This window comes from Cydia strobilella, chromosome 19 (assembly GCF_947568885.1).
Source record: "Cydia strobilella chromosome 19, ilCydStro3.1, whole genome shotgun sequence".
NCBI classification, from domain to species: Eukaryota; Metazoa; Arthropoda; class Insecta; order Lepidoptera; family Tortricidae; genus Cydia; species Cydia strobilella.
Genome location: NC_086059.1, coordinates 13,049,306 through 13,064,024, shown reverse-complemented (window position 1 = coordinate 13,064,024; position 14,719 = coordinate 13,049,306). Strand labels below are relative to the sequence as shown.

The following is a 14,719-nucleotide window of genomic DNA, read 5'->3' as shown; positions in this document are numbered from 1 at the left end:
GCAGTTTTGGAGATTACTAAAAACAAGAAAAGTTTGTATACATATAAAAAAAAAGAAAATATTTAAAAAAAGTCGCGTAATTACTGGATCTTTTTTGAGTTAGGTTAGACAGACGTTATTTGTCAAATTATTTCCGTCTTGGACTTGGTATTCCGGTTGTTTTTGTAAATATTGTAAAAAATGTTTATTTATTAATCGTTATTTAAATGTTGAGACATTTAGCAATTAAACTACAAAATTTATAAACATAATTATCTCAAAATCACATGAATAGGTCATCAAATTTCTTTAGACAACGCTTTTCATTTTAAGATCACTGTTTCTAGGTGGCTTGTTAGATCAATATCAAAAACTGAAATCTCTTAAGGGAATTCATTCAAAAATTAAGGAAAGATGGCTAGCCCAAGCCCAGAAGGCGATGCCACATCAATGTTTATGGCCCGAAGAGAAAGGCAGGGTAGCCCTTTACTATCAGATGAAAATACGAGGAGGAAAACTAAAGAGCAACCTGTAGAAATTATAACAGTGAAAGACTTCTTCGACTTTATGAAGACAGCGTATCAAGTTTACGAGCATTTAGAAGGTGATGAAGATGAAGGAGCGAAGATTGACTGGGAGGAATTAACGAAATTAACGGTTATTAATCACGTTATCGAACAGCAAGAACGAGACTTGCTGTACCAAACTGCTTATGCGGAACCCAAGCCCATCACTAGCAAGAGCGACACAACTTTGGAAAAGAAGAAAACAGAAAGTAAAAGTATTGAGAAACGAATGAGTTGCAGCGAAATTGAGCGTAAGTTTAATTGTAATATTTAAACTATTGTAATTATTGTTATTGTAACTCCCTTTTTACAATGTATAATTTACTCATGTGAATAAAATTTCAGAAGGTGGTTCGAGAAGAAAGTCTTTTATTTCTGAAGCTAAGGTAGAGATGCTTGGAGTTTGGACTGAGGCAAATCTGAACTGTAAATTAAACGATGTAAGAAACGTAATAAATAATATAAAATTAATTCATGTACCAATTATTGCCGACAGATGGCGCTTAATGCAAAATCTTTTTCAGGTTATAAATGAAGGCATTTTGGATTCAATTTTACCTTATCTAGTCGGATATAAGAAACCTACCAAAACTACTAGTTCATACACACCGATTATAAAGAAGCCCTTGTCAAGTACCAGTACCGAAGTGAAAAAGCCGGCAAGTTTTGGAAGTTAGTCTATTTCTTTGCTTTTAATACGTACAACAAAAAATACTTCGAGTGATGCAAATAACGTATATTTTTAGATTTTGTATGCGAAAAGGAATCAAGAGACCGATTAGGAAGACGCAAATCGTCGATAATAGCATTACAAGAAAAGTTAAACCAGAAGCAAGAGTAAGTTTGTACAAACTATTACTAGATGGCGCTTTTATCAATGCATCTTACTGCTGATTTTGTTTTTATTTTGTAAGACCCCTGTTTCTATTGGTTTTTTTATTTTATATAACAATTATTTACTGGATAAGATTAACGAACATGATGATATTTATAGAAAAGTATAAAACAAAATAATTCTTGTACGTGCATTTAGCTACGTAAAATGCTTGATAATTTTACCATTTTTTTGTTTTATAAATTAGCTAATCTTTATTTTTGCACTTCTTAGCTTTTTTCCAATTTCTATTAATAATTTTATTGACTGAATCCACAACAACTGTATCGTAATTTCAACACTCTCATCAACATCCGATATGGTCTAGTGGCTAGGATACCTGGCTCTCACCCAGGAGGCTCGGGTTCGATTCCCGGTATCGGAATTACTTTTTGCATTTTTTCTATTTTTCTTTTTTAGAGGAGACGTAGAAATTCACGTATGCGACGAAGTGAAAGGCCTGAAAAAAGACTTCAGGTGTCCGCAAAAGCTGTTAGTGTCTAAAATGGGATACTTTGCTGACGTCACGGCGGGGCAGAGGTTGGAGGATATGGATATATCGGTGCACTGCGATATACAGGTTTGTTTAAATCATTTGATGTTTTAAAGGTTCCGTACCCAAAGGGTAAAAACGGGACCCTATTACTAAGACAGCGGAGTCTTAGTAATAGGGTCCCTTCTGTCTGTCTGTCTGTCTGTCTGTCACCAGTCTGTATCTCATGAACCGTGATAGAGCTAGACAGTTGAAATTTTTACAGATGATGTATTTCTGTTGCCGCTATAACAACAAATACTAAACACAGAATAAAATAAATATTTAAATGGGGCTCCCATACAACAAACGTGATTTTTTTGCCGTTTTTTGCGTAATGGCACGGAACCCTTCGTGCGCGAGTGAGACTCGCACTTGGCCGGTTTTTTCTTATACCTACCACGTCGGCAAACAAGCATCGGCCCGCCTGATGGACCTGACGGTAAGCAGTCACCGTAGCCTATGGACGCCTATAACTTCAGACGTATTACATGCGCGGATGTGTTTTACATAAACTTAAATGTAAGCTGGTTAATTAATTGAAGATCATGAATTGCTCTTACACGCCAACATTCCAAGTTACATAAGTAATTTAAAGTTATTATTATTATTTTATTTCCAAATATGCAAGTTTACAGTTCTAAACCAAAGCACTTACATACTACAATAAATCATATTATTAAATTACATTATATTACATTATATTAATTTACATGTCAAACTATAATTTAAATCATTTAAAATTTAAACTACCAATTGTACTCAGTCATATGATTAAATTACATTATAAATAATTCAAATTGCACATTAAACCTTATTCCTAAAATTATCAAGTTTATATAAATCACTCATATTATAAATCAATCATATTAAAATTACACATGTATAAATCAAATCAAATTAAAATTAATTGCCCACCTATATTGCGTTACAATTGCCAAGACACAGCCCAACACGTCTCACGAAAACACCCATACTAAGACTAAGATATCTTTGTCACATTCGCCAACTTTACAACTTTTTATTACAACTTTTTATTTACGTATGGTTGTAGCAATATAATTTTCTTCATCCCACATGCGAGAGTTCGGTGCAAATTTTAATTTTAATCCTGTTTTTTTACTGTTAATTTTAACTATAATTCTGATTGTATTATTTTACATGTAACATTTTTAATTTAGATCTTGATATTTTTTTTATCGATGTTATTTTTAAGTTTAACTGTATTTCTAATTTTTTTGGCCATGTGAATAAGCGTTTACTTTAATTATACCTAGTTTTGTTATGTCTCTTTTTGACAACTTTTGTTAGAAAGGGACTTCCACTTGTATTACAAGCTACAAGCTTTTGATACACGGGCCCCTAATTGTATATTTATTTTTGTTAGATTTTAATTTTAAAGTTTTATCTCAATTAATATTTTAACTGTATTCTAATGTGATTCTTATTTTAAGTTTTTGACATGTAAATTTGTTTTATGAATAAAATAAATATGATCATGATTGATTATGATTATTTAAATAATTTCACATATTTCAGATTTTCGATTGGTTAATGCGCTGGGTGAAGCGGGATTCCATACTGGTGGCGGACTGGCCCCTCCTGGACCCTCACAATGTGGTGCCTATACTCGTCTCCGCATCTTTTCTACAGGTCAGTCAATCATATAAATAAAAAGTGTCGGCAACGCGCTTGTTACACCCATAGCAAGTGGCCCAAAGCATATAGAATGCTAAAAATATGTATGATGCAACATTTTTTTTTACAAAAAAATACTTTTAGAAAGACTTTTGGTACCTATTACACTTAATGCAATAGATCAGGTACCTACTTGCAATAATATATAAGGTTTGTTAACTATTGTGTTAACAGATGGAGCCACTGTTGCACGACTGCCTCATCTACTGCCACGCACACATGAGCGAAATAGTAAAAACGTCCACCAACTTAGCCTGTCTCAGCGATGCTCTGCTCACCAGGTAGGTAACAACCACCCCATTATTGGCCATTATGTAAGTATACCTATTGTACGCAGTTGTTCTATTCTACTACTATTGATTTGATGCTAACTGGAAATCGTGTACTTTTATAAATGCATGTGGTCTTGGTCTCTTCTCTACCTATATCAGATTGGCTGCAATGTACACGAACGCAGAACTAGAAGCCATACGGGACCGCAAGGACAAGATCCAGTCTCGTCTTTACTGCAAGATGATCCTGTCTCTAGCCGAGCCTGTACCGGAGACCTTACGAGGACATTATGCTACGTTGGCCACGCTCTTTAAATGTAGCAAGTAAGTAACCTACATAAATTTATAAAAGATTCGTTAGATATGAACTAACTTCAAGACTCTCAAAAACGCTCAACATCGGATCCTCTGCCCATATTATAAGAAGTTTTAGGTATAGGTAGCCTCACTCTACGCTACCCTTATTACGGAGAAAGACCTTTACAAAAAAACCGGCTATGTGCGAGTCAGACTCGCCCATCGAGGGTTCCGTACTTTTTAGTATCTGTTGTTATAGCGGCAACAGAAATACATCATCTGTGAAAATTTCAACTGTCTAGCTAACGCGGTTCATGAGATACAGCCTGGTGACAGACAGACAGACGGACAGCGGAGTCTTAGTAATAGGGTCCCGTTTTTACCCTTGGGTACGGAACCCTAAAAACAGTTAAGCGGTGCAATGAGATTACTGCGTCCTGTATAACTAAGTTTTTCTATCCCTAATGGACCAGATGAATGATATGTTCCGTATTTTAGTTACCTTATTGTACGAGGGTCTCTATTGTTTCCCATATACTTTAAAGTCATAATGTATTGTTTGTCCACATTTTCGTTAGTCATAATTTAGTTTTTCTTAGAAACGCGTAACTTTTCAGGATTGCCATAAAACAAACCTAACCTATCCTAACCTATTTGTAGAATAACCTGAGGGAAATCCTGCAAAGTTAACTGTTTCAGAATTTAGTTAATGATAATATGACAATCATTACATTATGACTTTCAATAATTATGTCAAACAAAGTGGTGCGTATTGTACGAGTATCTTCTGAACACCAGATGCTGCAAGTTGCTGGGACGCCACATCGCCGAGCAGGTGCCGTGCCAACCGGTCAACATGCGCGTAGACCGACGGGGCAACGTCATCTCTTCACACACCAAGTGAGTACCTTCATCCATCATCAGACCAGATTAATGTGGTCTATACACACGATACCTAAATCATTAGTTTTTCTTTCATCTCGATATCGCCTCACCATCATCTAAGCTAAGACAAAGACAAAGCATTTATTGCGAACATATTAAGTACAATTACATAATATTATAAACCCTGCAAGGGCGCAGCAATCTTACAATTAAATAACAAAATAAAACTAAGTAATAAAACAACATTCTGTCTTCAAAAAACTCCTGTAGCGTGTAAAAAGACTTAATAATCCTTGACTTGTTGACATCAGACGCTGCGTCAATACAGTTAAGCGGGTGCATAAAGCGGATGGTGGTAAGTAGAGCTCCACATTTGAGGAATATGTTTCTAATTTCAAGGTCCTTATCTTCAACGGTGTAGGCTGTTCATTGCCTGTCTATTATTGTCTCAAGTACCGGAACTATTGCAGTAGGCCGAGCACATGATTGGCGCGACAGTATCTCGCCGCGAGATAGACTACCCGTATGTCTTCTACTAATTGTATGAATTAAAGGGGGACGGGTAGTCTATGTCGCGGCGAGACACTCTCGCGCCAATCATGTGCTAGCCCGGCATCGGCAGGTCATATATACCTATATGTAAGAAATAAACGTATTTCTTTGACAGAGACCCATCGTGGAGCCTCAACGAATACATCACCTGGCTGTACGGCGAGCTGCGGTCCTGGCGCCGCGTGTACTGGCGGCTGTGGGCAGACTGCCACTTCCTGCGCTGCCAGCTGTGTGACAGTCACTTCCCCAACTACCAGGTATTTTGGCAGTATAACAAGATCTGTTTCTTGCCAGAGATCCATCGTGGAGCCTCAACGAATAGTCGAATACATCACATGGCGCCGTGTTTATTGGAGGTTATGGGCAGACTGCCAGCTGCCACTTCTTGCGCTGTCAGCTACTTCCCCAACTACCAGGTAGGTATATATGAATTTTACTTACAGAATTATCCGCTAAATGTTGCTGTTACCATGCGTGAAAAATTCTACTTCACGGTGTTAACTTTTTTCTGAGAAACATGACCTATGACTTGCGTTCCCATCCATAAAATCGACTTGTTTGCAGATGGAATGGTGTTCCCATCACGAGCAAGGTCCGCATATGTTCTCGGTGGAAAATCGCCCAGCTTTGCCTGCTGGTCGCTACCCATGCTGTGGCGAACGTGCTTATCGCTTCGAGACTCTCACCCGCAACACGGTAAGATAACTAACCTACTTTCTATTCTGTTCTTCTCAACCTCAGTCATAATATAGTAAGGCTAATCCACAATGGCGGCCACTCGTCGAGACTAGCTGAATGTAGGTACTGCACACATATTGGACACTTGCGTTCATTCGTCTGAGTTGGCCATATGTCTATATAAACCAATGCCAGAGCAATAAGTAAATTAAGCTCTTGTTTAGAGCACCATGCCTAAAGCACCAAAGTCTAAGGGCGTGGGCTCTCGCCCACGGCCTCGTGCCCCAATAAGGGGGACCTCGCGCGAAGCCCCTTCGGGCACAGTGAAAGAAAAGGGCCTCGCAGACTATGCGAGTTAACCCACGGGTAGATTAGTTCACGCTTCGCTACTGATTACCGGCATCAAAATGTACTATAATAATCTTGACACTATTCTGTACCAGGCACCAGATAACAAACGCTTACAATGCGCCGCCGTGTATGTCCCCTGTCCCCAGGGTTGTCAATTACATAACTTCTGCCGTGTATCTTCCTAGGGTTGCCAATTCCGCGAGCACGTACCAGATGAGCGTCTCCCCACGGACGCGGCCGTGATGGAGATCTACAGCCAGTTCCGAGAGATGATCGCCATGAGGCCGCCGCAACTAATGTTCCCGGAGCGCCTCACAAGGCTTGTACCCAGAGGTAAGATGTTGAAGGCAAGCAATTCTCTCCCGTACTCTGTAGTACTGGATATTTCACTACATTTTGTGCACGAGGTCCGAGGAAACACAATGAGCCCCTGGTGGAACCCAACGCGGCGCCTCTCCGCAAATACGCTAACGTGTACCTACTTAATTTCTTCTGGCATGTGATCGGACCAGAGAATGTGACGAAGAAAACGTAGGGATATGTACGTATAGCCACGCGTTGGGCGGAAGAATAACATCGGAAAGTAAAGTCACATTACAGGCTAGTATACCACAAGATAGCTCAAAACTCAAAACGTGATCTTCTCCACAGAGACAACCGAGGATAGCGCCGGTCGTCTGCAATGCAAGGAGGTGTTCTGGTGGGAGGGCATCCAGTTGGCTCCACCACGGCCTTCCTTAGGCCTCCTCGGGAAACTATACACCAGCGACACCAAGTTCAACCGTGAGACTTTGCTCCGACTTACCCTTTTCACACGCGCTGAGTTGGTCATTCTCTGAGAATATGTCTGCGGTTGCGTCTAATTGCCACGGCTCTTTTCGTACATTTTGTATGGGTCGCGGCAATTAGACCGCAGACATATTTTTTAAGAATGACCTTGTTGCAATGCGGTCAGCATAGATTTGATAAGGGAAACCATCCGTTTCGGGTTTCGGTTTCAGGTCTATTGGAAAAATGTCCATCTCATTGCAAAAGCTCCGGTGTTTAAAATTATCTTTTGCAGATTATTCTGGTCTTTTTGCAAAACATAATATACAAGAGAAATCTTAAAAAAACTAGGTACCTTGTTTCCAACGAAATTTGCAAATGAAACTTTTTTAAGATATTACGATCCAAAATTACATAGGAAAATTGCCGCTGTACATTTGCTATGCCCCATCGATAATTTGGTGTATAGTTAACGACAAAAGTAAGTAGTTCGAATAAAATTCACAGCGACTTTTGACGCTAACTGTACATACACGTAAACGAAACATAAGAGTAGTATGTTCATACTTTGTTCGGTCATAAAGAAATGTTCGGTATAGAAGCGTCACTGGTTCGGACGGACTATAATTTTATTTTACTTATACCTATACGATTATATTACTCTTATGTTACTTCATTTAATTGGCGATAGGCATTGGTGTACATACACAATAATAGAGTGAAGATATCGAGTTGTAATAATGTAGGTAACTATCTGATTATACGACTTCCGCGCGCAAAACGAGTGAACAAATTGTTGTTTTGTATACTTATAAAACCTTAAAAACCAGAGTAAGCGAAAGATTCCAATATTCAAAGCGAGCGAAAAATTGAAAATGAGGAAGCTTGAACTTTACAAGGGTTTCACGACTTTCAAGGCCCACATTTAGAATAACACATTGTTACCACTCGGTATGAACCCTCACAAACCCCACGTACCTTCTGTACAAACACCTTTTACTGAGCATTCGTACCACCAAAGATACATTGATTGAGTAAGATGCGTAAAATCTAAGACAATTTCGTGCTTCGAATTTGACAGGTAAACGAGATGGCGCTGTACAGCTCCATAAATTTTACGGTAACTCTGATTGTCAAAAGGTGGTCAAAAGTTGACGTTTGACAATTCAGTGACCGCTAAACATATGGCATGCAATACAGCGCCATCTGTTTTGGATTTCAAAATAAGGCGGACGTTTTATTTCTTAGACTCTCTATTACAATCAATTCTCTTTGGTACCACTTATTAGGGTCGGTTACACCAAACAGTCTGTCACTTTTAAACGTTATAATGTTCGTTTAATTTTGCTACTGAGTGACAGGGGGCCTGGTCAAGATGACACTAAGTAGTTTGCATAATTAAAACGAAACGCTATCGTCATTTCCATAACATTATTTACCTTTATCTTAGCGTTTCGTTTCGTTTTCTGCAAACGATTTTTATCCTGTCTAGGCCCCTAGTCTTTCAGATGTAGGTAGTTGGTTGTAAGTGGCAGATGAATGGCAGCTGTTCACACTAGGGGCAAGATGCACCCAACCACAATTGATAGACGGTTCAACAGTGAACGATGAAATTTCCCGTACAAAAAATATATACGGTACTTCGATGACAGACGGTTTGGTGCAACCAACCCTTCAATAAGTGCGAATAGTCAGTTGTTCGTCTGCACGTTAGCGTCAGCCCGGCCGGGCTCGCCGGCGCTGGCGGCGCGCGCCTCCTCGTCGTCGGTGGCTGCCCCCGCTGTTGTCACGGACAAGAAGAGGCCGAAGGAGGACTCGCCGAGGAAGGTAAGATTGGGGTGCTGTGTTAGTACTGGGGCCGTAGCCAAGATAACAATTCGTTTATCAACAAACGCCTACTGAAAGGTAAAATTTTCACATGGCTAAGCCCCCATAGGTTAGTCAGAACAACGTAACAATTGTTTTTTATAGTTATGAATGTACCCATACATAAAATATATAAAGCTAAAAAACCTACCGTTTAACTGATTGCCTTAGCTTCAAATTACTTATACCTATGGGTCAAATTATAACTGTCACAAATCAATTTTTACGTTACTCTGACTAACTAGTAGGTATAATGCCACAGTTGGCAGATGCTAGATGTATTTAAGTAAGTATCTTTACACTTATGATCTTAATCTAGATAGGTATATAGTTTACTAGCGACCCGCCCCGGCTTCGCACGGGTAGTTCAACTAATTTACACAAAACCTTTACTAATTAACATAGAATAACTTATACTACGGAGTTATATCTATCTTTGTTAATAGCGACCTACTTACTTTTAGTACGTTAGTACGTCCTTTGTACTTCATATTCCTAGTACGGGTCTCTATTGTTTCCCGTAAAGTTTTTAGTTATAATGTATTATTTTATTTGTTCATTACTTTTCAGGACTGCCATAAAACAAACCTAACCTATATCTATCCTTACGAAAATCCTGAAAAGTTAAAAGTTTCAGAATTATGACTAATGATAATCTGATAATCATTTCATTATGACTTTCAATAATTATGTCAAACAAAGGGATCTGTCATAGTACTTACCCAGATAGCATTTATACGTCATTATGACGTCAGCGACGTCATAATGACTTCAGCGACGTAATTATGACTTCATGTTGACGTCATTATGACGTCGCTGACGAAACTGCTACCTGGGTAGTAGCGCACTCTAGTGAGTGAACAGTTGAACTTCACTACAAAGTAAATCACAGTATGACAGATAGAAAGCACAAGATTCATGCTTGGGTAGGTATTTTTGTATAACCTAATTGACCCAAAAACTAGGTAAAATTAATTAGCATTGGAAAATACACCAGGACCATATAATGCAGTTTCAAACTCAAACATCTTTATTGCTAATATTGTACATATTACATTAGTAACACAGACTACATACTGAGTACATACCTTCGCATTTTACTGTCTATCAAAACGTAGATAGTTATAGTACATTGTGCAACATGGGGCGTAAGTTAAATATTGCAAACGAGAGTATAGTTAAATCGCGACGCCCGCGACGGCTTGCCGGAGCGATTTATAGACTCGAGTTTGCAATATTATTACGCCCCGAGTTACACACAATGTTTTCATCACACTTGTGATACAAAAATGAAGTAGTATAAAGACAAAAAACTGTTAATTATAATACTAGTAACTTTCATAACTCCATAGGGAAAACGCTTTTTTTATAGTTCCCGCTAAGCCTGCGTGCAATTCCACATTTACTGAGCGAGTGTGTTGAAAATTATTAAACTATTTCAGAAATTTGTTTATAGTTCAAGTAGGTACTTAAAATGTAACCCTGAATCAAACAATAATAATTAACAAATGCTTTACACAAAGAAAGGCACTCCCGGCAGCGGCGACTCCCCGGGCTGCGAGGAGAGCTCCTCCTCCTCAGACGAGAGCGAGCAGAGCTCCGGGCGGAGTGATGAAGACGCTCCCAGGAGCCCGAGGAAGCGCCAGCCCCCGCCCAGAGTCAGGTGACTCATGGCATCATTTTTACCCCATCAGCATGACATCTACATCTACCTATTAGAATAAGCATAGAGTAACTTATACTAGAGCGGTACTGTCATAGTAAATTTTGTAACCCCAGTAAATTCACTGCCATCTGTCGACACACTTTAAAACTAAAAATGAAGATTTATAAAAATACGATAAAATGTATTTAAATATGGATAAATGATTTTTTTATTTGCAATAATTATTTTTATGATTTTGACCCATGTTCTTTGACTGATATGCGTTAAAATTATTAAATAACAAACGAAACCGTTCTAAACCATCTATACGACAGTAGGCTAAAGCTAGTAGCGCCCTCTGAACGAGAATCAAATTTTCTTGATTTTCGAGGCACGTTTTTTCCTTAGACTGTATCCATCTATTACGGAGTTATATCTATCTTTGGAATAAGGAATAACATACCCTTCAACTGATAGATAGCGCGCCGCACCTCAAATGAGGAGTGTCTTTTCAAAAGGGTTTATTTTGTCTATGAAAAATCATACGAAAATAAGCCTTGTGTGTCTTTTCACTAGGCTTATTTTTGTATGGTTTTTAAAAGACACTCATCAAATACAATATTTGACATGCGCATGGTACAGTAACTTATACTAGAGCGGTACTGTCATAGTAAATTTTGTAACCCCAGTAAATTCACTGCCATCTGTCGACACACTTTAAAACTAAAAATGAAGATTTATAAAAATACGATAAAATGTATTTAAATATGGATAAATGATTTTTTTTATTTGCATTAATTATTTTTATGATTTTGACCCATGTTCTTTCACTGATATGCGTTAAAATTATAAATAACAAACGAAACCGTCAACGCCATCTATACGACTGTAGGCCAAAACTTGTAGCGCCCTCTGAACGAGAATCAAATTTTCTTGATTTTTGAGGCACGTTTTTTCCTTAGACTGTATCCATCTATTACGGAGTTGCTTCTAGCAAAGAGAATTAAGTAGACAGTGTCAGTCCATACATCATGCAGTTTTGTTACCATAACGACCATAGAGTAACTTATAATAGAGCGGTACTGTCATAGTAAATTTTGTAACCCCAGTAAATTCACTGCCATCTGTCGACACACTTTAAAACTAAAAATAAATATTTATAAAAATACGATAGAATGTATTTAAATATAGATAAATGATTTTTTTTATTTGCATTAATTATTTTTATGATTTTGACCCATGTTCTTTCACTGATATGCGTTAAAATTGTTAAATAACAAACGAAACCGTCAACGCCATCTATACGACTGTAGGCCAAAACCAGTAGCGCCCTCTGAACGAGAATCAAATTTTCTTGATTTTCGAGGCACGTTTTTTCCTTAGACTGTATCCATCTATTACGGAGTTGCTTCTAGCAAAGAGAATTAAGTAGACAGTGTCAGTCCATACATCATGCAGTTTTGTTACCATAACGACCATAGAGTAACTTATAATAGAGCGGTACTGTCATAGTAAATTTTGTAACCCCAGTAAATTCACTGCCATCTGTCGACACACTTTAAAACTAAAAATAAAGATTTATAAAAATACGATAGAATGTATTTAAATATAGATAAATGATTTTTTTTATTTGCATTAATTATTTTTATGATTTTGACCCATGTTCTTTCACTGATATGCGTTAAAATTGTTAAATAACAAACGAAACCGTCAACGCCATCTATACGACTGTAGGCCAAAACCAGTAGCGCCCTCTGAACGAGAATCAAATTTTCTTGATTTTCGAGGCACGTTTTTTTCCTTAGACTGTATCCATCTATTACGGAGTTATATCTATCTTTGATAACGACTATTATTTTCGTAGTCGACATCTAGCGTCAAGTAGCGGAATTATCAGTCCTCGACAATAGATGTCGCGACGAACGGAAAGTCTAATGATATTGTCTTCAGTTACTCATGAAATAAAACTATGAAAACGGATTATATCGCGTATATTGAATTTATAATACATCCCCACCGTTTGTGAGTGTGGGCCAAACGGTGGGGATGTATTATAAATTCAATATACGCGATATAATCAGTTCATATTTTTATTGCATGGGAAAGTCTAATGCTCAAGGATTTTCAGCTAATATTATAACCGGAACTCTATTTTCAATTCCTTCTGCTATAGTTGTAAATTGCTACTATACACTTTTAGCAAAGATAGATATAACTTTATATCCTCTTTGCTTTTAGTTAGTCGCGATACAAGTGACATCTAGTGTCGAGTAGCAGTACTGATAATTCCGATACTTGACGCTAGATAATGTCGATTACGAAAATAACAATTTTTGGTAAAACTGATGTATGAGCACTCTATGTCTACTTAATTGTCTTTGCTTCTAGTTATTCTAGTTTCTTGCCTATAACCACTCGCAATTGTAAGAAACAGAGCACAGACAGTAAACCATATCTGAAAATATTTAATCATCTTTTTGCAGCCGCCGCACCCGGGTGATAGGACGGCAGTGGGTGACGTCACTGTCAGCGCGAAGCAACCAAGACGGGCAGAGGCGATTCGAAGAGCGCGCTGGACGCCAAATGCGTACTGTATTAACTCGGCGGGGCAATACCATGCCAGGGAAACAGAAAGCGCCACCAGGTAGGCGTTACAGGCAGGCTAGGTCACAGGACGAACAGTGGCGCCTCGAATGTTTTAGATTGTCTATGTTACGCACATATTCGTATTACATCACATTTAAAATCGGGAGCCAAGGGACTATCTTTGGATGTGTGCGCGGATGTTGTGAGTGTTGCGTGTCGGACTACTGACAATAATTAACATTTATGTGTAGTGGGTGGTTTGAAAATGTGATGTATATTACCCCCATTACCCCAAATTTAAATATACTTTTCGTCGGGTAGTCAGAGTCACACAAATCTCTGTTTTGACATTTTGCTGGGACATCAGTTAGCCGCGACCACGACCAGTGAAACCTGTCGAAACGTCGGTAAATAAAGGTAACAAAATATAAATGTGATTTAATATGTGTTCAAAACGCGAAAGTTTTAAGTGCACATATTCGTGTTGCAGGCGGAGTATACGCGCGTTTAGAAGCAGAGTGGCGCGAGCGACACGGCGCACGCGCACGCGCAGCCACTTCAGCACGAGTGCGCCTGCCGCCGCGGTACAAGTGAACAATATACTGATGAGACTTGAACTACAGATACTTTTTTATTCCTTGGTAAACCACAGATACCCATCAAACCATGGATATACACGCAGCAAAATACCCAAGTTACTATAATACACTGTTAAAGGCGGGGTGGCGACTGGCGACTCACGAGCGACACATTTTTTTTTGCGTTCCTCTAAATTTGTCCATGAGTGTAGAAGACTGAAAGCAGTCCGAAGAAGCCATGACATTTAGGCCCACTTGCACCGATCCACTATCCGGTTACCGGTTAAACCGGGAGTTACCATGGTTACCAGTACATTTTGACATTGGGTTAATGGTTTAACCGCTTAACCTTTTGGACGCCAATAACGGATATATCGGCACCGCAAGTCCAACGCCTAAGACGGATTAATCGGTCAAAGACCACAGAGCAACATAGACCTATGTGCATCAAGTTTAATTTCAGTTTTTGACACTTCGGTGACGTGGTGTCCTAGTGATAGCTTTTGTGTTTGACACGGCGTCGAAATGTTTAACCCCGGGTTAGTGGGATGGTGCAACCGGGCTTTAGGAAGTTCGCTAGCCTTCGTCACAT

The 14,719-nt window shown here is 38.6% G+C and overlaps 1 protein-coding gene and 1 non-coding gene across 2 annotated transcripts; both read left to right on the top strand.

Annotated features, from left to right (window-relative positions):
• The first annotated feature begins 125 nt into the window (after positions 1-125).
• Positions 126-14,143, top strand: LOC134750374 (SANT and BTB domain regulator of class switch recombination). Its single transcript, XM_063685535.1, has 17 exons — positions 126-796; positions 891-985; positions 1,070-1,217; positions 1,292-1,382; positions 1,840-1,999; positions 3,491-3,604; positions 3,824-3,930; positions 4,081-4,245; positions 5,017-5,118; positions 5,771-5,912; positions 6,220-6,351; positions 6,870-7,017; positions 7,336-7,467; positions 9,167-9,279; positions 10,842-10,981; positions 13,447-13,607; positions 14,040-14,143. The coding sequence occupies exons 1-17, from the start codon at positions 394-396 to the stop codon at positions 14,141-14,143; spliced, it is 2,457 nt and encodes an 818-aa protein (XP_063541605.1). The 5' UTR covers positions 126-393.
• Trnae-cuc (transfer RNA glutamic acid (anticodon CUC)) lies at positions 1,733-1,804 on the top strand. Its single transcript has one exon. It is a non-coding gene; the product is annotated as a tRNA-Glu (tRNA).
• Positions 14,144-14,719: the final 576 nt, after the last annotated feature.